General features: G+C 37.5%; 1 protein-coding gene across 1 annotated transcript in view; it reads left to right on the top strand.

The window, feature by feature from the left end:
* The window catches only part of LOC100889066, a 172,693-nt gene that overhangs the window by 22,265 nt on the left and 125,487 nt on the right, over positions 1-24,941 (top strand). The window contains exons 12-21 of the mRNA XM_030988179.1: positions 665-916; positions 3,000-3,302; positions 7,389-7,631; positions 10,212-10,481; positions 11,743-11,985; positions 12,835-13,134; positions 19,167-19,400; positions 20,372-20,668; positions 22,846-23,103; positions 23,463-23,756. Of these exons, the coding sequence (XP_030844039.1) occupies positions 665-916; positions 3,000-3,302; positions 7,389-7,631; positions 10,212-10,481; positions 11,743-11,985; positions 12,835-13,134; positions 19,167-19,400; positions 20,372-20,668; positions 22,846-23,103; positions 23,463-23,756 (2,694 nt within the window). The remainder of the gene's footprint in view (positions 1-664; positions 917-2,999; positions 3,303-7,388; positions 7,632-10,211; positions 10,482-11,742; positions 11,986-12,834; positions 13,135-19,166; positions 19,401-20,371; positions 20,669-22,845; positions 23,104-23,462; positions 23,757-24,941) is intronic.

The following is a 24,941-nucleotide window of genomic DNA, read 5'->3' as shown; positions in this document are numbered from 1 at the left end:
TGGAAGTATTACTACATCCATCACTTTGGCAATGATTATTCTAAAATTCACAAAGTGGGAATACTCCATCTGTAAAAAATCTGCCGATATTTGAAGTCATTTGTACTATGTGCTAACTATGAACTGGTCTATTAAGCGTTCTTATCTTACCTATTTGAATGAAAGTAGAGGTAGTATGTTGGCAATCAAGGTAGTCCATGCATTTACAAGCTACATATCCTAAGTGCTTTTACTTCAAAATGTAGATACCATTATATTTTTTCAACAAAAAATAATGATATGATGATAATGATAATGATGATGATAATAATTATAATTATAATAATAATGATAATGATGATAATGATTATCATAACAATAATAATAATAATAATAATAATAATAATAATGATAAATAGTATATAATAATAATAATAAGTAGAAAGCAATGGAGAAGAAGAACACCAACACCAACACAAACACAACAATACTATACTACGGTACTACTAATAATAATATCAATAATGAATAATAGATGATAATAATGAGAAGAAGAAGAACACCAACAACAACACAACAACAATAATAATAATAATAATAATGAAAATACTAATAATCGTTTCCACACATTTTCTTTCACAATTGCCATTGCATGACCTTAACTTCACTTTATCTTTAAACACAGAGGAGATTCCTGCAGGGCTACTCGTGGTTACAGATGTGACCTCTGAAGGGGCCCGCATCCAATGGGGAACATATGACGGTGTTACCTTCTATTCAATAACCTTCGATCCTGTTGACGCAGTTATACCTAATAATGGCGCTCTTGTGCCTGACATTAACATTGAAATCCACACACCCGGCAATATCATTAATGTGACTCTGGGGGATTTACTCAATAGCGTTGATGTATTAGCCTTCACACAACTCAGAAGTGGTATGTACAATTTTATGATAATAATTTTTATTACTGGACAAACTACCTGGTATATAGAATTGTAGTCAAACACATCTAGCAGCACTTAAAGAGAAGATTGAGTTTTGGGAAGAGGTGAACAATATTTTGTGAGCATTATGGAAGCATGGAAGAACATCAGATTAAAAATGTTCCTTGAAAAGTATGGCTCTTCAAATGCCTTAATATTCTAAATATGGCATGTAAAAGCATAAAAATCGAGACAGATTTTTACGCCACATGACTGTGTAGTCCCATATACATCTTTCTGTGTACAGTGTTTGAAACTTTACCAAGACTGGGCCAATTATATTTCTTATCATTTTGATGATTCCAGGACCTTGCAGTACACACCAATACTTATATGCTAGATAATCAACCTTTTCTGATTAATTTCACACTGCAATCGCATGACCAGAACTCAACCGAGAAAGTGTAAATAAGAGAAACAGGCCGGCACACATAACTCGGTAGGCTGAAGTCTTAAACTCAAATGCCTGCAGTGGTCACTCATATGGTCAAGACACATTCCAGTAGGGATGAGTCATAATTGTGGTATTTTTCCTATTTGCCATAAAAAGGCATACAGTGGACTTTCTTTATAAGAGAGTGCAAATAAATATATATATACAAGGAATTTGTATTACCTAACTATTTTATCTCGTACTGAATATGCAGTAGTGAATATACGGGATATTACAATAATGATAACTGTTTTGTATAAAGCTTCTTAGGTTGATGCTATACTATGTTATCCATGATGTTAGCTACCTTCTGCTCTTTTTTTTATTTTCTTGTGTCTTCTGTCTCTTAACCCTAATGAGGCCGGGGTATTTGAGATCTTTTTAGTACCGGGGGGGGGGGGGGGGGGGCATTATGGCCCCAGCCTCCTAAGATCTCGGCCGTCAAACAGCCGTTCATCGCGAAAATTTGCACTCATGTCAAGTGAAGTGTATAAAATACTATGGTAAATCTAATTTTTTATGGTAATTTATGCATACAAGGTCATAAAATTCAAATTTATACCCATAAATCATATGCACCGGTATATATATATTCATTAGACCATTTGGAATAATAGATACGACAACAAAATTTGAAAGAGCCAGGTTGTTTCTTACCGGTATGTTATCCCTTGTTTTGATAATTTTTTGTAGATTTCATTGTTTTTAAACTAATGTATTTTATTATTTTTATTGTTTTATTTCATTTCGAACTACAATTCAACTATTTTGACTCCAAAACAAACACCTAAACTTTTTACAAGACCCAATAACCGATGTTTTATCTCTTTTTTCGGAAAAATGATATTTCCATATGTTTTGTACGCAAATCACGAAAATGAGCGATTTTCAGGCTATTACGCAAATACAAAAGGTCACAGGACTTTGTTAATGTGAGTTCGATTTTCAAAAAAGTTGTTTTAAAAGATGCGCAAGACAAGAAAGAAAAAAATCTGTGAGCGGCGGGGTGCCATCCGTATGCGTTCCCAAACAATCAGAAAAAAACCTCATTAGGGTTAATGTTACATCTAGTATACTTCGTAAGACCTCATTTCTGTCACCTCAAATCCTTCCTTCTTCCTCAGAGGACGCAGGCCAAGTAGCACTGGTCGTATCACTGTGTTGTACAACTTGACCTTTAGTTTCACAGGCATTTGTTTGCCCCTGATGACTCTAGAGATCTCCCTCCACTTGCTTCGAGCAGATTCAACTCTAACCACTTAAACATACGTATTGCGTGCGTTGAAGGGCTGCATGATCGAGCAGCGAAATTGTATTCGCTTTTTTGTACAGATTTACCGCGTATTGCCAGTTGCCTATTCAGGGTAAAAATTCCTAATTCTCATTTTCAAATGTTGGCAGGTATGCTTATATTGTCAGAAAATTGTTTGAATTCAATGTTACAAAATTTTTGCACTCGGCTACTGTTTTTCCTTTCCCTCTTTGTGGCATATTTGTGTACAAGTACAAACGAAAACCCTAAACAAACCAAAAAAGAATGGTGCTTCCTATGTGAACAGACCTTACATATAATTGTTGCTGTTAATCATTGTTTCATTCAGGGCCTGGATCGCCAATAGGTCCGTTAAACATCTCCGGCTCCGTCCTCACGGCCAACATTACATGGATATCCCCAGCAAGCCCTCATGATGGCTTCGAGGTATACATTACAAATTTGGATTTGCCTAGCGGGGAGCGCATTCTCAAAGAGACATTGTCCAACAACCCTGGGTTCTACATTGTGACAGGTCTTATTCCAGGAACAACCTTCGAAATCGAGGTTGGGACATACCTTGATCCTGTGGGAATGTTCCCATTGCAGAGGAGTGAACAGAGTATAAATCTGCGTAATAATATCACGACAGGTAAGGCCTTACCATTCATCTCTTTTCCATTTTTATGTTTGTGCTGTGTCATCCAGTTTGTCCCATTCAATTCACTCCACACATATATGAGATGCCAACTTTGGAAAAATGTAATCAGAAGGATAATCCAAGTGAGCGTAGTGAACGAGCTCGCGAGAACAGGTGGGGTCCAGGGGTCCGCTGTAGGGGCCGTGGTGGGATCAAGGAGCAAAGCCCTGCAGGAGACCAGGGGGCAGCACCCTCTGAAGTCCAGGGTTTCTGCAATTTCATATTAGCTAATTCTACTGATACTTTTCATACCCTTTTAAAATTAAAATAGTAAAAAGAAAGAAACACATGTAGACAGATTTTACCCACCTCTCTGACTGCTATTTATGTTTGCTTCTCCTTTAAAAGCAGACATGTCCAGAGCATTGTATGTTGCTTGCTTTGCTCTTCTCACCATGTCTTTGCAGTAGTTTGGTAACAAGGAGCACTTTGGGACAATTTCTCAATCAAGATGCTCAGGTTGGGTCGAAAGTCTGTCTCGTTTTTACGGACCAGACTGAAAGCCCTGAAAGACCAGACATGAAGCATTTGAGTGAGGGATTACTAAGATCCCCTTCATCACTTTACTCAAAGTAGGAAACCTCTTGCCTCAACTAGCATCTGCAATCTGTGATATTGTGTTCCACTGCTTATCCATGCTAACTGTATCAGTTACAAGTGTATAGACATGGAGCTGTCAGCCTGATACAGTGCAAATTCACTGTACAGCTGATCAACATCACAATCTCCCAACAGACGGAAATTTGTCAAGAAAAAAAGGTCAAAATCTAGTACCTCAGCATGCTTTGCTAATGCATCCTCCAAAGGCCATGTTTTCAAGATGTAATCACAAGCGTTCACATGGAAAGTGCGAACTGCACTGTAGAAACTTTGAATGTTGGATTCACTCAGAGAAAATGTAGACTGCTCTAGAGACTTCTCTGGTGCCTCAAATAGAGCTCAGAATCCTTGCCTATCATGAGTGCTTCATCATACTTCTGAAGTTCTGGGGGGCGTTTCACAAAACCTGTCATCAGTGATAAATAACAGTTTTTGTTATAAGCTACTGAAATCCTTGCTTCTGATTGGTTGTCAGCAGATTTGTCACTGATTTTTGTCATTTGTCATTGAAAAAAGGCTTTGTGAAACGGGCACCTGATGATGTTCTCTTTCTTTGTATTGTATAAGAGCTACTGACGAAACTGATGCTGGTTTTACAAACTTGAGATAGATCTTTTTCAGTTGTCTATTGAGTTCTCTGTTAAGAAGATGGATGCAAGTTTCTTTCCTTTGAAGCAAAAGGTTTCTCTTCTCAAACAACCTTTTTGCATAGCGTAGAAAGAAACTAAGAGTTTTGCATTTACCATCTGTACTAGAGTTAGGATTAGATACCTTCCGCTTGACACAAGCACTTGAAGGTTCCCACTTTTAGGTTGACACTTATGATAATAATCATAATAATACATTTTATATAGCACATTTCAGAACTGTCAAAACTCTCAATGCGCTTTACATCCAAAATAATACCTTATTCTACACTTTAAAAATACAAAAAATATCAATACCTTATTCTACACTTAAGATACAAAACAATATTAAACAACAAAAATAGTTATATGAAATTAATCTACAAAACGTGATCTAATTGAATGCATCATTGAAAAGATATGTTTTTAGTTGTTTCTTGAAGAGTTCAGGGTTATTCTGAGAACGAAGAGCACTTGGTAGAGAGTTCCAAAGGGTTGGGCTGCTATAAGCAAAGGACCTTTCACCGTACGTCTTTGTTATCTGTCGTGGTACTTGCAGAAGTTGTTAGGTGGAGTACCTTAGTGATCTTAAAGGGTTATATGAGGATACCAGTTCAGAAGTGAGGTGAGGAGCGAGACCGTGGACGCCATTGAAGGTGAGAAGTAGGACTTTGAAGTTGATTCGGGGTTTAATGGGCAGCCAGTGAAGTTCTTTGAGGATGGGCGTGGTGTTGTTGCGCTTCTTGGATCTGGAAACAAGTCTTGCTGCTGAATTCTGAATTCTTCGGAGTTTACTTACATCTTTATCTGGGACTCCATGCAGGAGGCTGTTACAGTTATCGAGAATGGAAGACACAAAAGCATGTACGAGGATCTCGTTCACGTTCTTGTTCAAGTAGGGCCGAATCTTCCCAATACGTCTTTGTGCTAGTGAAGCCTTGCGACAAACCATGTTGATGTGCCCATGCATGTTCACATTCTTGTCGAAGATGACACCCAAATCATGAACAGAGGGTGAAGGCAGGATCTGGGGGGTGTTTCACAAAGACCTAAATTTGACCTTATCTTTAAGTTGGACTTAACAATTATAGAAAGCCATTAGCATCCTTGAAAATATTTTGTAAAATTTATTTTAAAAGGCATAAAATGTTCATTCATATTTTCTATTATCATGGGAGATTTCATGTTCTTGATGTGGAATTAAAAAAAAGTCTAAAATACTTAAATTTTTGCTTTTGAATATATTTCACTATAAAGCTACAGATGGCTTTCCATAATATTTAAGTCCAAAATAGAGTTAAGTTCGACTAGAATCTTTGTGAAAGACCCCCCTGGCCAATGAGTGACGTCAAACGGAGAAATTCCCGAGATGGTCTGAAGAGAGAGAAGAGACATGAAGTACTTGATGATGAGCTGTTTCAAATCCTGTAGCAAAAGCTGAACTTATCTTGAATTCTCCTTTGCCTGATGTAGTTGCAGTTCGCCCAGCAGAAAGGAGCTGCTTTCGTTTAACTTGAAATTCATTGAATCAATTCAAACCAAACTTGGCTCAAGTATCATGTATGAGTATGCAAGGATGAAGTGATTTTGGGTGTAAGAGGTCAAAAGTGAAAGATTACAGGGTCATGAAAGTGTTAATAAAACATCTTATTCAACAGATAACTAATACCAAAAATTGAACCTATGTTGACCAAACTGGGCTCAAGTATGTACGAGCATGAACAGATTAAATGAAAAGTTTGAGTTCGTAAAGTCAGCTGTTAAATGTCACAGGATCATTTATCACTGAACATACACTTGCATACAGGGGGAGACAAGCTAGAGATGCAGTTGCATTCATCTTATTACAAAATCAATGACTATTTCAAGCTATTTTTGCTTTGAACTCAACAACCTGTAATCGCTATTCATCACTGTAGGGAGACAAGTGATCAGATTTAGGTAGTATCAGGTCAAAGGTCATAGGTCATACAGAACAATTGACATGCAAGTATAGGTTTTTTGTTCTCATGATATTTCAAGAATAATTCAAGCTATGAATTTAACTAAATTTAGTGGAGGTATATTGGAGACAAAGTCGCACATGTCTTGCATTTTTTTGTTATGAAAATGCGGTGATGTGAAATCGAGGTGCCATGGTATAGTTGTTCATTCACTTGACTAGCAGTCCAAGGGTTGTGAGTTTGAACCAGGGGCCCATTTCATTAAACTGGCCATCTATAACTACTGCCAAATTTCTATGACAAATTTGCTTTCAGCCAATCAGATGCCATGATTTCGGTAGCTTAATATAACAGTAGCTTGTAACTTATTGATTTCAAGTTGTATGAAACAGGGCCCCGGACACTTACGTCTTTTTGACAAGAATTAACCCACATTAGCCACTCCCCACCCAGGTGTTACATGTATTAAATGGGTACCTGATAGAATTTAATCCTTGAAATGCACTGTGCACCTATTACGGCTGCTAGAGCTAAATTAAGCCAGGTTAAGATTATCCAAACTCTTTTAGAAGTGCAAAGGGATATCTTCATTTTTTATATTTTAACGTATTATGTACTATACAGGAACCTTTTATTATTATGATTATTATCATTATTATATGTATTATTATTAATATGCATACTATTATTATAATCATTATTAATATTATTTCAACTTTTTTTATTACTTTAATTATTATGATTAATACTATTACAATTATAACCATTATAATTATTATGAATGTTAAAAAAACAAAAACAAACATTATTATTGTTATTATCATTAATATTATTATTATTATATGTTCCATTACTTGACATTTGATCAGATGCCCCTGAACGTGAGGAGATTCTTCTTGTTGACTGCGGTACAGACTACATCCAGGTGGCGTGGGGAGTGTCATCCTATACCTATGATCATTCGATCGAACCTACTCATGAGGGAACAGAAATGGACCTAGACATGGTCAATGGTCTTGTTACCTATCGTGGTTTGCAGCCAGGCACTCAGTACACTATCTTCATTACGAACAGCTCCGTGGGTGTGTCTTTGAATGTGTCCTCATTCACGGGTATGTGTTCTGCATTCTAGTTCTGTGAAGGTTGTGGTTCTAAAGTACTCATGGGCAGAATTCCTTCTGTTTCCCTACCCCATTTTCACTTTATTTTCTTGTATTTTGGGAGAATTTATTTCTTTTCCCCAACACAGGGATAATCTTTTTTTTCTCGAACCCCTTCTCATTTCTACATTACTTTTACATTGTGCATATGCACCTGCTTTGGCATGTAGGCTTACATGACTGGTATGTTGTTCCAACCAGGGCTTGTAGTCAATTCAGTACTTCAATTAAGTCAGTATTATACTTAGCATTTTACGTAGCTAAGTAATTAGTCTTAACTCTTATTCAGATCATATCTAAGCAGTTTACTTTAGCAAGCCGACTGTAAGGTAAAATATCTACGTCACATTCTCAATCCAAAATATTGCGTAATTAATGTGATGCATTGAATGTGCGCAGCAAGGGATGACTCCATATGAAAACCAAAAGCCTGCCAATCAATGCTTCCAAAATAATTGGCTTAAGTCTGTTTGGGAGCTGTCATAAAACTTATTAGGGTAAAATACTAGCCTAAAATTTCAACTTAAGATCAATGTTGGCTGGGTATTTTATCTGAACTGAAAAACTGAGTTAAATACTCATTTTTCTAACACAAGTATTGACTTAAATACCGGCCCAGTCCATTATGAGATGCATTCCCTGATGTCTGTTATTTAAAGGCCAAGTCCACTCCAAAAATATCTTATTTCCAACCGAAGCAGAAAAATCAGACAAACCAATCAAAAAACGTTTGAGCAAAATCGGATAACTAATATGAAAGTTAAGAATTTTTTAACGACAGGAAAAACTTTGACAATCCCAAGACAAATTGGCAACTCACTCATACGTCTATGACGTCATTGCCTCACTATCTCACTATATTGATAATATAAATTTTCCATTTTCCCCCTAAAAATCTTATTTCCTTACATCAGCATCCAAGTTTTATTGATAGTTATATGTTTTTGTGTGGATACATCATGACAAATGTGTGAATTTTGATAAACTATTTATGTAAAAATCAGTAATTATGAATATACAATATTCAGAAAATAGTATCGATTCTTCAAAGTTCATAAATGATTTTGTGAAATGTCATGCACGCAATACGATACTAATAACATAACCTGGGCAAAGACATGGGGAAATCAAGTTTTGGGGGATAAGTAAGGGAAATTAATTGGGATAAAAATATATAAAGCAATTAATTAATAGTGAGGAAATGACGTCACAAACTGATAACCAAATTGGCAATTTGTGTAGTGATTTCCATTGTTCGATAGTTATCATACTTTTTCAAAAATTCATAACTGCCTTATTTAGTTGTCCAATTTTGTTTGCTCTGTTTTTCTGCATATATTATAAGCAAATTATTTTTGGAGTGGACTTAGCCTTTAAGAAACTGAGGCCTGTTTCTCGAAACCAAGGACAAGACAGTTCAAACTTTATCCGCCAACAATGGAGATGTCTCCGATCTTCCTAAACCATTTCACAAAGAGCTTGCTAGCTAGAAATCTTGTGAAATTGATATTTACGGTTGTAAGAGGAGCGAAGACAAAGCCTTGGTCCTAATTCCACCTAATTACAAAAAAAGTACTTGGTGGTAGGGTCAATTGTTTGAATCCTACACATAGTTTCTCCATGTTCAAAAAATTAATGTTTTTTGTATGGAGTTGCCTGTTAAACATCCAAAGAAAAAAAAATGATTATGTCCTTACCCATGTATTTTGCAAGGGCTGCACGCCAACCTCCGTTGTCTTTTGCTTGTGCTTATTTCAACACGTTCCAAGCTATGAGATATGAAATTTTACTTCATGGTCATCTGGGAACTTCCGCAAACCACTAGATATTAAAAATGTACTGCATGGTAATTTTTACTCTTGCTCAAAGCATTCAAGATGTCCGGAGTTTTTTGCTAGCTCAAAACCTGTTATTCAAAATATAATTAATGATATTGACGGGCTCATTTTTATTCCCCCGCCAACTGAAGGTTGGGCCAGAGGCATTGTGTTTTGGGGTTAATAACTATGAAGAAACTAAAGGATTGATCTCTGACACGGCACCATTGTAACGTCCTTTGGCAATTACATTAGTCTACATTTGCTACTCAATACCTAGGAGAAAAATGGGGACCTGGTAGGATGACAAAAACCTTTGTGATAGAAATTGACATATGCTCTCCAGTACCATATGGTATGAATACTCCCCAGGAAATAGAAATTGTGGACACTCCATGTGCGAATGAATCAATAACTTGGGTAATAATAATAATATCTGTAGAGTTCTTACAGATGGCATTCTGTCCACAATGGACTTTGTGGCAGATTAGCCTTATGCTAAACAAGTTATCTGATACAGTCTATTCCTACTACTACTTCTACCATATTAAGCACATTGTATATCCAGATTCATTAGTATCATTATATCCCCCTCAACGTCTATATTTCATGTTATTATATCCTCTGTATATTTTCCTTTGGGAAAAATTGATGCTTTATGCAACCTCATTTCTTTTGTTCATTTTCCTTTTTATTTCCTGGTTCACCCAAACAGTTCCACTACCACCAAATGGCTTGGCTATGTTGTCCGCCACCTATGACCAGATAGTGTTGTCGTGGGATGAGAGCTCTGGTCAGGGCATAGAGTACGAGATTGTTGCAACGTCTAAAGCATGTGGAGGGATCTCTCTCCCGGTGATGAACACTAGTGATCTTAACATAACGCTGACGGATCTAAGGATTGCTACAAACTTTACGATCAGCGTTGTGGCCGTGGCCAATGAGGAGAAGAAGAGTGACCCTGCTGTTATCACAGTATCTACAGGTAGGTACACGAGTAGGTTCATAGCCGTTTGGTCCACAACTAGTTTGTCTACTACCGAATTGGTCTATTCCCATATAGTATACAAATATACACTGTCTTAAGAGGTTCTGGTTAAAACTATGCGCAAGAGGTGACTCCAATAGTACTTTTGGAGTCACAAGGCCCATAGTTTTAACCAGTACCTCGAATAGAAGGCATGATATATTTGTTTTATATCCTGCATCATAATTTTTTTATTTATTTTTTTTGATTAAAAAAAAAAATCCTATTTTTGCGGGAAAAAAAGAGAATTTAGAATTTGTACAACAACAAATCAATGTTATGAAATTATTTGGGGGCTCCAAAAAGACGCCCCTGTCCCCACACCCTTAAATTGACATTTTTGCCGGGCGCTCCTAGCCTAATATCGTTTAGTAGGTCCTAATGAAGCCCTGTTAACAAAAAATGGTGCTTTTATCCAGCAAGTAACGATAATTGATAGATTTGACGCTAAGCCACCTGACTATTAATTAGCCTAAATGGTCAATTTAGTCAAATGGCAATTCACCCTTAGAGTACAGTACCTCTGACAATACTCTACTTTGGGCTCACACAGATGCATGGCACATATATGTGCCATGTAAGTGACGTGCCTGCCGTTGGGTCGTCTGGTTGGGACCAGAAGGGCGTTTACTCATATTCTTTGATACAGAGTTAACGCCCTCTTGGCTCTGAACAGTTGATATACTTTCCAAGGTTTACACAAATGGATAATTACACAAATTCTTGTGAAGCCTATGTATCCGACTTGGAAGTTATTCTCTCTCTCTCTCCCTCATCATCATCATCATCTTCATCATTTATTAACATCCGTCAGCATTTTCCCTCTTGCGAGGGGTTAATGACTTTTGCACCATGATGACACTCCCTCCCTCCACTTCTCCTTGTCTTCAGCATTTAGACCAACCTTACTGCTGCTTTCTTTTTCACCATATTTTCCATGCAATCGTCAGTCCTCCTTTCCCTCTAACACCATCCAGTTCCAGATCCCATGCTCCTTTCACAAGTTCATCATCTTCCCTTCTCAATTACACATGATCCATTTATCTCAATCGACTTCTCTTTACCACTTCCAACCCAGTTTCTTTCAGACCTATCCTTTCCATGAGCTCCCTTTCTATCAGATAGTTTCACACCACACATCTTCTGTGTCATGTCTCTCTCTGTTCTCCTCAAGATAATTTCTTCTACTGTCTTCACATTCTCTTTGTCTTTTATTCAGATTCCAATGGAGTTGTGGACGGCAGGGTGACCGTAATACCCAGCAGAGATATTGGAGACGACCAGCAAGAAATATTGGCACTTTATTTGTTTGACACTGAGTTTACATTTACATCCCTGTCCATCTCAACAAGTGGATCTTGTGAAGATTCAAGCTTCATAACATGGATCTTAACAAGGGGAATAATTGTAGGCTTTAATGTGACTTCTCCCTTCGGGCATCCATTCACAGAGTACAGGACAGGTACGAAAAACATCAATTTTTTTCTTGCTCAATTTTAAAAAATTCTGTTAGAAGTTGATTGTTAATTTAATTGCTAATTGGCTATTCATGTGCAGTATGAGTGTTTTGTCAATTTATTTTTGAAATGCCAATATCCATGTATCAAACACTGTATATAACGATATGTGGTACATTTTTACAATAATGGTAATGAGTATATAAATCTTATACTAGTCCATGGCAGATTTATTTCTGTCGTATTCTCTTATAATTGTTTAACTGATCTGAAAAGGTTTGAGTAGCTTAGTGAAATGTAGTGTTGCAAACAGACTCATCTTCACTGTTGAAAATCATAATGCAATCACACAGAGGTAGAGAACCACATTGTTAGGATATGAAGCTGGTAAATGTATATACCATCAGGCGTAATGTTAGCTGAACTCTCATCAAATGTGTAAAAAAGAACCTCTAATTAACAAGCTATTAAATGCATGTTGCGTTCCTTGGGCCCGTTTCATAAAAAATTTAATTTACGACTACCGTATAACAAATTTGATATCTATAACAAATCTAATTACGACTATGGCAACCTGTTATAGAAGTGAAAATCTGTTTCATAAAACTAATAACAAGATGATATAGTCAATAACAAAGTCATTGTTAAACAAACAAGCATTACAGTACAGTTTATTTTTTCAAATATCAAATTGCTCTATGTAGGTGAATGAAATCAACACACTTAAAATCAATAATTTGTTCATGGAAGATTTTTTAGAGATTTTCCATTTTTCTTGTTTTTTCAATATCTTTTCTTCAATTATACACAAACCAATCATCAGTTGTATTCTATGTAATTTGCTCCCCGCTCAGATCCTCAGATCCTTAACAGTGTATCCCTTTCGAAAACGATGGAAACGTCAACTCAGTTCAGTTGGACTGACCCGTCCACAGGCAGCTATGATGGTGTTATATTAGTCGTGACTTCCCTTCAAGATCAAGAATACTCTCCTCCAGGACAGCAGTTGAGAACGTTCAATCCATTAGTCCAATACACCTTAGAAGCCCTGAAACCCTCAACCAGTTACAACGTCCGTGTGAAGGCCCTCAGCAATGCCACGGCTAGATTTGAAGAACAATTTGGCCCTGAAGAGAGGATCAGCTTTACTACACGTACGTTATATAAGCTCATGTTCGGTTGGGAAGTAATGATTTTTTTTATTATTTTGTAAATTGGATTTGATTGATTTTACATACTTTATTGATTCAAAAATCTTCTCAGTCATAAAACTGAATTGTGATATCATTATTTTTTTTACAATAACTGACATCCGAAGAAAAAAATACATACCGGTACATACTTATGAGTAGTAAATGTAAATGAATACAGTTAATATTCAACATACTTTTGAACTGATTTAGATTACTTTAACCCTTTGAGAGCGAGCCCGCGCACAGCGATTGTTTCCCCTGTGACGGAGCGATTTCGGTTACATCGCCAGTAATGGAAAATTTGGCGGTGCTTTCTACTTTCGCCTACCATTGCGCCTCATTCAGTCATTTTCGTGATTTTTAGTAAATGTAAACATGAAAGATCAGACTTTTTTCTTTCTAAAAATATAAGTTTTGTTCTTCAATACGAAAAATAAGGTCTGTTATTTTTGAGGGAAATTGCGGTCTTATTTTGCTGAAGCTTCACGTCTTTCCTTTTCAATACACTCACAATACAAAATGCGCAAGCACCTCCGCACGCGCAGATCGGTCGATACCTCCATTCATTCCCCTTTTGTCAATGACAATGATTGTCTTCTGCATCCTCTTCTTTCAAAACAGTAATCTTCCAGAGTCGATACTTCTTTACATTCGTTTGTTCCTCTAAGGGTAGGGTGCTGAGATAAGCTGAGATAAGCGTTTCATAAAAGAGGAGGTCCATACATGAATGATTCGCTAAATTGGTCAAGTTGATGAAATGAAAAGGCACTGGTAATCATAGGGGAGAAGAATTACCAACTCCTTTTATCAAAGCATACTTTTTTTACTTACACAGTTTAGAGTAAGGTCGGTTATTTGTAGCCAAGTGAAACACGGCGAATCGCAAATTTAATTTAAAAGGAATAGGTCTTCATGACTAGGACTACTATAGGCCTAATAATATTATTATATGAATAACTACAATACATCTATCGAAATGTGGGAAAAAACGCCCTCTCATATTGACCAGCAAAAATCATCCAATCACTGATGGAAAATCGCCATGTAATCATCTTCACCAACAAAACCAATAATCCAAAGCCTTGAATCAAGGCAAGAATGTAGAACGGACGCGCACGTACGCGTCCGTCTCCAGCTGTACGGTTATTTCGATCCGAACACTAACTTAGGGTTAAGTTGAAATGATATCACCTTTTTTTCGATTTTTTTCCACGTAACTTTATTATTTTTTTAATAGATGAGATGAATGAATATATCTAAAGAATACTTCAAAGAACTTTAGCACATAATATCTAATAATAAGCTGGAAAGCTTTGTCAATAAATTAGGGATACATCTCGGCTTCTGTAGAAGCCCGTCGTCACAGACTTAACAACTCGCTCGGCTTCTGTAGAAGCCCGTCGTCTCCAAAGTGTTAATACAATATGAGCATCTTTGGATGAAGTATTAAAGTTGATATTCTAAGACAATCCCAAATATTGAGATAATTACATGAATAGAAAGCTTTTAACCCCCAGAATAACACTAAATGGTGTCCAACTGACAAAAACAAGTTTAGAATGGTGAATTTATGCGAGTAAACTCTACCAAAATATCTAAGTCTGAAACCCGGAAATGCATGTAGAGTCGGGCCTCTATCCGTGACGTCACGAACGAGACTCATGGGCTTAGTGAGAGTGGATGGCAGTGATATCCCTACGTAAATGCTATCCTGTCAGAGCTTAGATTTGTTGTTGTTAATGAGTATATTTGATGGATTTTCTGTTTTCATTGGAATGAAGAATAACGAAGCAACATTTTCCAGTCGCTGATTTCTTTTTATATCCTCATATTCACCTATTTGGTAGAGATTTAAGACGAATTTACTGCTTGGGAAACAAAGTTAAATCATGCACGTATGAATAGGCGGATGCATTATCTTGTCATCAAATAAGGTACAGGAGCAGTTTTGTCAAACGAATAGGACTAGAACCATGATAGTACTTATCATAGATGTGTGTGACTGCCTCAAAAAAGGATACAGTACTAGTTAAACATTTTATGTTGTAAAATATCTAACTTGAATGAGATCATGCAAGCGATCTTCCTCTACAGTGTGTCTCTAAAAAAAGTAAACCCAACTTCAACGGCAAATTTTCAGAAAACTATAAAATATTTACACATTATTTTTTCATGGTTAGATAGTCCAATAAGTCCTCTGTCCAATTATATCACTTAGGTTATCTGACGCTCATGCATGACTGAGCATGATTCAACTTAGTGAACTGGTGTCAAATCATCACTGTGGCAAGTTATTTCTTGCTATTGTCATGCATTCAGGGCCTATTTGAAGTTAAATTTTTGTCACATGTTAGGCCTATGATTACATAACAACTTCAGCAAAGGTTGTTCCTAACACAGGCACACTTCACATGCTTTCCAAACATGGTACAGTTGACAATTGAGCAGAGAGTATTCCTGGTAACTCGATACCAGGAAACAAGAAGTTTCGTGGAAGTTCAAGATGCTTTTCGGGTGCAGTTCCCCGAGAGGCAGCCTCCAACAAAAAGAGCCATCTGGTACAATGTGAGAAAGTATGCTGATCACGGAACCAGTTTGAACAGGAATAAAGGACACTCTGGCCACAGACGAACTGGGAGGTCTGCTGAAAACATCCAAGTGGTAAGAGAGGCCATCCAAGCCAACCCACGCATAAGCACCAGGAGAAATGATACTGGAATACCACGCGCAACTTTTAACAAAATAGCAAGACTGGATTTGCATCTCCATCCATATCATGTTCATGTTCAGCACCAACTTCTACCAGCTGATTTTCCCAGACGACTTCAATTTTCACAATGGTTTGTGAACCGGTGCAACCGAGATCGACAGTTCCTCCAGTTTTTTACCATCGGGGATGAAGCAACGTTTTCCATGGATGGAATGGTAAACACCCACAATGAGCACGAGTATGCTGAACTCCATCATCCACCGGGATATGCTTTTAATAAGAACATGAGCAGGGAGAAAGTGAGTGTCTGGATTGGTCTTTGTGGCAATGGTTCATTGGTGGGACCTTACTTTTTTGAAGGCAACATCAATGGCAGGGCGTACCTTGACATGCTGAACAATTTTATTGTGCCTGAGATGGAACAGATCTTCCCCCGACAACGACGTGGAGCATTCCGCAGGGCCTGGTGGGCTCAGGATGGGGCCCCAGCCCACAGACTTATTGCTGTGAGGAATCGTTTGACTGAACTCTTTGGCAATCGCATCATTGCTCTTCATTTCCCAGTTGAGTGGCCTGCACGTTCACCAGATCTGACACCATGCGATTTCTTTCTTTGGGGGTATCTTAAAGGAAAAGTGTTCCAAACCCCACCGGCCACAATTCAGGAGCTGAGGCAACAGATAACAGGTGAAGTGAACCGATTACGACAAGATCAGAGAATGATCAGGCGTGCTGTCAGGGACATGAGGAGGCGTTGCGAGCTTTGCATGGAAAGGAATGGCGGTCATGTCGAGGGTACACATCCCTAAGCTATGCTTGTAAGAAATCAGACATTTCCTATGTCATTTGATTGATGAACTTCCAGTGCAATTCTAACTTGCCACAGTGATGATTTCACACCCATTCACTAAGTTGAATCATGCTCAGTCATGCATGAGAGTTACATAACCTACGTGGTATCATTGGACAGAGGACTTATTGGACTATCTAACCATAAAAAATAATGTGTAAATATTTTATAGTTTTCTGAAAATTTGCCGTTGAAGTTGGGTTTACTTTTTTTAGAGACACACTGTATAATATGTTGACAACGTCTAATTAGTGATCGAACGATATTCATCCACGAGTGCTGCGGCTTTTGCACAAAAGAGCAGAATCAGGATGTAAGACCAGGCCGCTGCTGTAGGCGCGGCTTGCTTGTGGTGGAACGTACATGCGCTAGTTATATGTTTATCAGTAATTGCAAGAGAATGAAAGCGACATTACCAGCTAAAAAAACAACTAACAAAGACCTGCTCCTCAGTGTCTACTGGTGTCAAAATCGGTAGATCGCACAATGCACATCATGGAAGAAGATGAAGGATCTTAATTCAGGACCAAGGAATTAGGCGAAAGACATGGGGAAAGCGGGAAGAAGAAACCATCGGGAGATCGCTGTATGGTAATGAACTGTGGGTCCATTTACCAGACAACTATACTATAACTATGTATTAAACTTTTCAGCCTTTGAAACAAAATAAGCAGAAAATCATATCTCTCTGCACATGGTTTTTATGGAACATCCGGGTACGTGAATATACTCTTTCAAGGACGTGATGTCATATGTAGTAGACCAGCGCCGTGACTGATTTTCTATGCAAAGAGAGGCAGATATTTTCGACAATTCAATCAAGGATTTAGAGTAGCCAGAATTTTTTTGTGATATACTTTGTAATTGAAAAACTTATAAATAACACATGCTTGCCCTAGGTACCAAATTAAGGGACATTTATTTGCTTAGAATATCAGCTTTAATGGCAACATATCATATGACACAGATTCCAGGTCACAAAGACAAGGTCAGAGGTCATGACGATTCATGATGAGTCAATATTCACTTAAAAATGCTGATAATATTCAGAAGATTTCATTTTTGGGGGGCCTGCTAATATGCCACCCTGCCTATAAATAACGTCTCAATCTCAATTTTTATGCCTCCGTTACGAAGTAGCCGGAGGCATTATGTTTTCGGGTTGTCCGTCCGTCCGTATGTTCATACGTCCCGTTCTCGTGATCGCGTTATCTGAAGAACCGATTGATGGATTCCTGCCAAACTTTGGTCATGTATGTATCTTGCAGAGCCGATGAACTGATTAGATTTTGGGGTCACGAGGTCAAAGGTCACAGGGCTCATTATGTATGCAAAAATAGCTCGTGATCGCGTTATCTGAAGAACCGATTGATGGATTCCTGCCAAACTTAGGTCATGTATGTATCTTGCAGAGACGATGAACTGATTAGATTTTGGGGTCACGAGGTCAAAGGTCAAAGGTCACAGGGCTCATTATGTATGCTGAAACAGCTCGTGATCGCGTTATCTCAAGAACCGATTGATGGATTCCTGCCAAACTTAGGTCATGTATGTTACTTGCAGAGCCGATGAACTGATTAAATTTTGGGGTCATGAGGTCAAGGTCAAAGGTCATGCGGCTCATTATGCATGCAAAAATAGCTTGTGATCGCATTATCATTAGAACAGATTGATGGATTCCTCCCAAACTTAGATCATGTATGTATCTTGCAGAGCCAATGAACTGAGTAGATTCTTGGGTCATGAGGTCAAAGGTCAAAGGTCATGGGCTCATTATGTATGCAAAAATAGCTTGTGAACGCATTCTCATTAGAACTGACAGATGGATTACTATTTAACTCGGGACATCTTGCAGAGCCAATGAACTGAGTAGATGTTAGGGTCATGTGGTCAAAGATCAAAGGGTCATATATGTATATGAGAAATTGCTTGTAATCACGATATTCTGAGAACCTGTTAATGGATTACAATTGAACTTGAATTTGAACAATTTCTTCTGTTTTGGTTTGTAAAATTGCTCTATGACGGAGGCATCATTTCGACTGCGCGCAGTCGAAGTTCCATCTAGTTGATCATATCAAATTGCATCATATCAAGTCACATTGATTGGAAAAGAAGACTCTTGGATTATAGTTCTTTTGTTAATCTTTTGCATTTCCCAACACCCATGTGACTCTCTTCAAACTTTAATGTCATTTTGTATTGACTCTTTTCTTTTCTCTTTTCTCTTTTGTCTTTGCTAAATAAATGATAGTAAATATTGATGATGATAGTAATGATAATAATAATAATAAGGATAACGATATTGATGATGATAATAATGAAGATAACAAAAATAATGATAAAAGAAGATACATTGTGATGTAATATTTTTGATTTGGCAATACTATATACATGTTACTTTCAAAATGTTGTTCATTGTTGATTTCTTAGTGTCTCTACCAGCTTCTGAAGTATTCATTTTGGAGATGGGTAACTCTTCAGTGGAATTAATCCATGGGGGCAATGGCAGTTCATTCAACTTTAGCATCAACCCAGACCATGCTGTAATCGTACCAGGCGACAACAACAGGGTAGCCTTCACCAATCTCATGCCAGGAACCGTCTATAACGTTTCAATCTACGTCGTCGATGAAGATCTCGAGAGTTCATTTCTGCTCAGATTGCGTAAGTCACTTCCCCATTCTTGCTGGCTCCTTCCATCCAATAAAGTCACTTGTCAGCATCTGATGTCGCATATCAGATTGGGTTCTTCTTTCTGCTGGCAATGGCGGTACCAGTAAAGGCTCGTTCTGATATGAAATGGCAAAAGCATGGCAGTTTTTTTTTGTGATGACGTCAAATCGTAGACTCTTTACATTTCTATATCTTATAATAATAATCTATGAACACATGTAAAAGACATCAAAATTTGATGTTTGGATATAATTTTAATTGAATATATAATTTGAATATTAGGAGATTGATTTGTATTTTCCCTCATTATATTTGTTTCTATCGCACATCTCAAACTGACCGCTTAGTTTTATTTCCCAAAATCTTTCTGAAGTGCAACATAGTAACTATTATTCAATTGCAATTTCTGCTATTCACTTTTCTTTTTTGCTCCACTTAGACAGACATGCCAGTGACACCTGAGATAACATATTGCAATTTATTGAGCTTAAGTTTATACATTGTCATCAATAAGTTGTTGTTTTTGTCTTTTTAAAGTCTGATTATGTATAATATTTTAGGCATCCCCTGATGCACTCCCTGGAGTTGGAAGAAAAGACTTACGGGTTATAGAAATGTCACATACCTTTTTTTCTTCCGGGCAACTTCGAGAGGTGCAGCAGGGGAAGCCAATTTTATCCTTTCATACTTTGTATCCTATGTGCCATTCTATTGTACCTTCTATTGTATGTTTGAAATGCCAAATTAATAATAATAATAACACAACGCTCTGTGAATACCTGCAAGTGGCTCGCAGTTGCGATTCATTTTACAAAGAAGCAGCGGCTTTTCTGTGTCTGTTTACCGCGCCATATCTGAACAGGAGCCACCCATTTCCTGTAGGCAACGGGTTATTTTTATAATAGCTAGTTCACCTTTATGAATACATGCCAAAGTCATTCTATTCTGATACTCATCTGCAGCTCCATTAACACCTATGGTAGCTGTCAGGGATACCACAGAAACCACAATAACACTGGACATCGTGGCGGGCCCAGGCGATGCCGAAACGTATGCCATTAGAATCGCATCCACCAACCCAGACTTCTGTTCGTATGAAGATATAAGGAACATTGAATTCTTTAAGAGTGGTGACTACGTCATCGACAACCTCCCACCCTCGCTGATGTATAACATAGAGGTCAGGTCTGAAGTTGCAGCAATTGATGACGTTTGGCTAGAGGCATATAGCCCAGGTGTAAACCTCAGTGCATCTACAGGTATTACTGAAGTCTCTTATTCTAATAACCACTAAATTTTTACCAATCTTCAAAATATATTTTCTTTTGTAAATGTTAGTAGTACAGTCAAACCTGTCTATAGCCACCACCCAAGAGAAACACAAAAAAGTGGTCTTTGTAGACAGGTTCCTTGAGGACATGTTTCAATGAGAAACCATTTTCAAGGGAAACAAAAAATGTGGTTGTTGTAGACAGGTGGTCTTTGTGGACAGGTGGTCACTAAAGCAGGTATGACTGTACCATGTTGCAATACTATACATGTACCGGTAGTCAAAATATGAGCTTCAAACATTACTTTTGTAAAGAAATTCTTTAAAATGAAATACACTCGCAAATAAATAATAGCGTCTTGTGAGTAGACCAATCGACTCACCGGAATAGGGTTTTATTTTCGCAGTTTTATGCTATTCTGTATTTTCTCCATACTCCTTATCTTTTTTTTTTTAGATTGATTGTACCATTTCTGGCTGTACACAAATAATTTTTAGGTTATTGGTACACTTAAGAAAAAAACCCACCTGGTTCCCATTTCATAAAGAACATGTTATCAATATTAAAAAGTGCCACATTTCTATAACAAATCTCCTCACAGCCAATCAAATGCAACAGTTTTGGTAGCTTATAACAGTTAGTGCAACTTGGTTGTGCTAAAAGTTTCATAAAACTGGGTCACGTCACTTAGGGAGAGGTGAATGAATAACACTGCATTCAATAGGAACAAAAGTTTGTTTGTTATATGTTTTTCCTGAACAAACAAATGCAAAAGAGACAGCTTTAATTTTCTATGTACAATATAAAGTGTTCAGACATACAACCCCCCCCCCCATCCTTCTCCTGAAAATGGGAGATTATGCAATTCAATTCAATTTAATTCGTCATGGCAATTTCTTACAAGCAATGAAATGCATAAAGAAACAACAAGAAAAGAGATCAAAATATATGAGTGATATTAGATATACATAGACATACAGACCCTGGAGTGAAATCACATGTAGCTTAATAAGAGATATTAAAGGGTTCTAGGCAGGCGCAGAATTTGAAAGCACTATTAAGAGAGAGACAATGTGGTAGGGGAATTAGGAGAGGAGAGGTGGGGAGAGAAAAACGTGTATAAAGGGGTGTTTTTGGAGAAATGACACGGTCCGCGCTGTGCCGCATTAAGGCGTTCCAAAATGTCCATTTTGGGCCATTTTCAAGAATTTTTGTTTATTTTTTAAAATAGTTCAAAACCCTGCTGTACGCGCCGGTATACGTGTTTAGGGGTATTTTTCCAGCCCTCAAGGCCAGACCGGGAAGAAAAAGGTGTAATAATGCCCATTGGTGAAACTACCGGTCGCCGCCTGCCATTCTTTACACATTCAATAGATCGAGATGGATGCCCACAATACCGACCCAGGGGGTGTTGCATCAACTAGAATTGATTTTGATTTTAAATAACAATTTCAAGGCCGAATCTGTTTTAGCTTAAAACTGATACTTGTGAACTGTTTCATCAAATCAACTTTAGGCCCTTAAAATCAATCCGATCGATTTTACGATCAGTTTCAGGGTTTATAGTGTAAAACCCCACTGACTTACCAAGTCTCACACCTATAGCTGGTCCCTTATATTTTCTTTTGCATAGTAGAATAGTAAATGTTTATTGTACATTGTATATTTTTTGTAAACACTACTTGTATTTTACATAAAATAGATCAAATTTGTAATGTAATTCTTTCTTTCAAAGAAAGGACTAATGATGGCCTTAAACCTAATTGCTTCTCTATTGAAATAAATGTTTACATTGTGAATTTCACATCAGAAGCGCAATTTGATTTAGTTTACATTGTCAACAACTTAAATGGTAATCCCTAGCGACTTCAAAATGCTCAAGTGGTTACAATTTTACAATACTTGTTTAGGAGTTAATTTTTTTGAAGCACCCGTTTGAGTGTGAATTTGGGAAAAAAACATGCAAAATCCTCATTTAGGGTGTATTTTGGCTTCAGAAGAAATCCTCATTTAGAGGTGTCTGGAAAACCTGTGGTCACGCATACTTACAGTATTTCTACATGACTGAGTCATGCATTTGTATGACCAGAACTGAACTTTATCTTTGATTGTGTATTAACAGGAGAACCGCCTATTGCCTCTGATGATGTTTGTTTGCCTTTCAGAATTGGTCCCATTAGATGGTTTCACCGTCATCAACAGGGGAGAAGAGAGCGTAAATCTTGCCTGGTTTTCAAACACCACCTCGAATCTCACTCTGACGAGTTGGTCGAGGGATCAGAGTGTGACTGAAACCCTCCTCTCTGAGACGGATTGCTCCTCCCCACGAATAATGGAGATTGACTTGAACCGTACCGGCACTGTATACATCATAGCATACAATCCAGACTCCTCGGAAGGGTTCAATTACACCACCCGAACAGGTAAATAAGCTATCCTTTATCCCTTCCAGGACAAGGTTTTTTATTACTGCTGTATTGATCATGTTTTTCTTCAAATTGGCAATGATTTCTTTTATTGTTTAAAGATAAAAGGAAAGGCAAGAATGTTCATAATACCTTTTATCTCAAAATATGATCTTGTGCTCATTATGTTGATTAGCATTACACATGCTATGTATGAGACTTATAGTATAATGTTTCTGAATCACTGACTGAAATATGTTTTAGGACTCTTAATTCTGTTCAAAGCAGTCTTAAAGAACCCCCAAAGTGTTACGCTGAAATAACCCATGTAGATTCTAGGGCTAATGATGCCAAAATGCATATCTTTGTGATCTTAGACCCAGCGGCTGTTATGGATTTGAATGTCACTTCGGCAAACCAAACATCTATTGAAGTTACCGGGAAACTTCCATCTGTTGGGGATGTGGATCGTGTGGAATTGACATTGACATCACCGGAAGATGGGCGATACACTACTCCGGTTGAAACTGCATCAGTGATAGAAGAGGGCTATCTTTTCACCAATCTCCTGCCTAACACCTTGTATTATATTTCTGTAAGGAGTGTTCTCAATTCGACCGATGAGTTTGAGGAGCAAAAGAGTAGACCGTACAACATTACCAAACGAACAGGTAAGCATCCTTAGAGTGACTCAGTATAAACATTGTCTCAGATTCTGAAACAAAATCCTGGAATTAGCTCATGCTCCAATGATAATTATAAACCTTTAGGTCAGTCAGGAACTCCATGACTTTTACAAGCCGATCACCTGTCTGATTATCAAGATATTTTTGATTGGAAATTGAAACCAAATTTTGCGTTTGCCAAACGGTTTTCATAACACTACAGTCTATTGGGGAAAACGAGTATGGTAAAGCTGGTCACTCAAAGAACTTTACTTTTTTGAGGCACTTCTTGATCATTTTGAAGCACGATTATTTTTAGGGCTTCAATATTACACCATATCACAGACACTGGTAGCACGTATAGGGCTGTGCATCTCAGATTTAACATTGTTAAACGATGCCTTTAAGATTCATGATGTGATGTGGAAGGACATCATACTGTATAGTACCAGTGATATAAGATGATGTTCTCTTGAAACATTCTTTTCTTTCAAGCATAATCTACATGAAGTGGCAAGCTTGGAGCAAGAAAAGCATTGGCTTAGTTTTTTAGTCAAATGAGTATAAAAATGTGTATTATTGAACAGTCAGTCAACAGCAATTTTGGTATGAATCTATGAAATTTTGTTTTCCTCCATTCACAGAATGCAAGATTATCTCTAAGAATATTGTGTATCATCACTTGGCTATCTGTACACATTGGTCCGTATTCATCTACATGTAATTCAGTTAAACCCGACACAGGGTCTTTAACACAGAGACAATTTAGACCACAGACTATTAAACTTCAAATTCAATTTGAGATAAAGGATTAAACTCTGTGAGGGGTTTGCATTTCAGTAGAATATTAGAGATAGTCCAGTTAGCTGCATATTTTATGCATACCTATAAAAACAAAGATTCTCTTGACAACTAGAAAGCTAGCCAGAGGATTGCCGGACATAGCAACGACTATTGTATGCAAAGTGGATTCCATCCATAAAGATGCCATTATTCAAACCTGTGGAATGAAATAACAGTTAACAAGAGGTTATTGAGAGAAGCGAGAGAAACATGCATGCAAGCAGGTGAGTGTTTCACAAAGACTACAATCGACTTTAAATTGGACTATGGCCGTTCATGCCACTGTTTGCTCTCACCATTTACTGGCATTGGTCTCTCAAAGGACATACAAATCATGGTCACAAATCT

The sequence above is a fragment of the Strongylocentrotus purpuratus genome, unplaced genomic scaffold (assembly GCF_000002235.5).
Source record: "Strongylocentrotus purpuratus isolate Spur 01 unplaced genomic scaffold, Spur_5.0 spur5_scaffold_17, whole genome shotgun sequence".
NCBI classification, from domain to species: Eukaryota; Metazoa; Echinodermata; class Echinoidea; order Camarodonta; family Strongylocentrotidae; genus Strongylocentrotus; species Strongylocentrotus purpuratus.
This window is presented reverse-complemented; position numbering and strand designations above follow the sequence as displayed.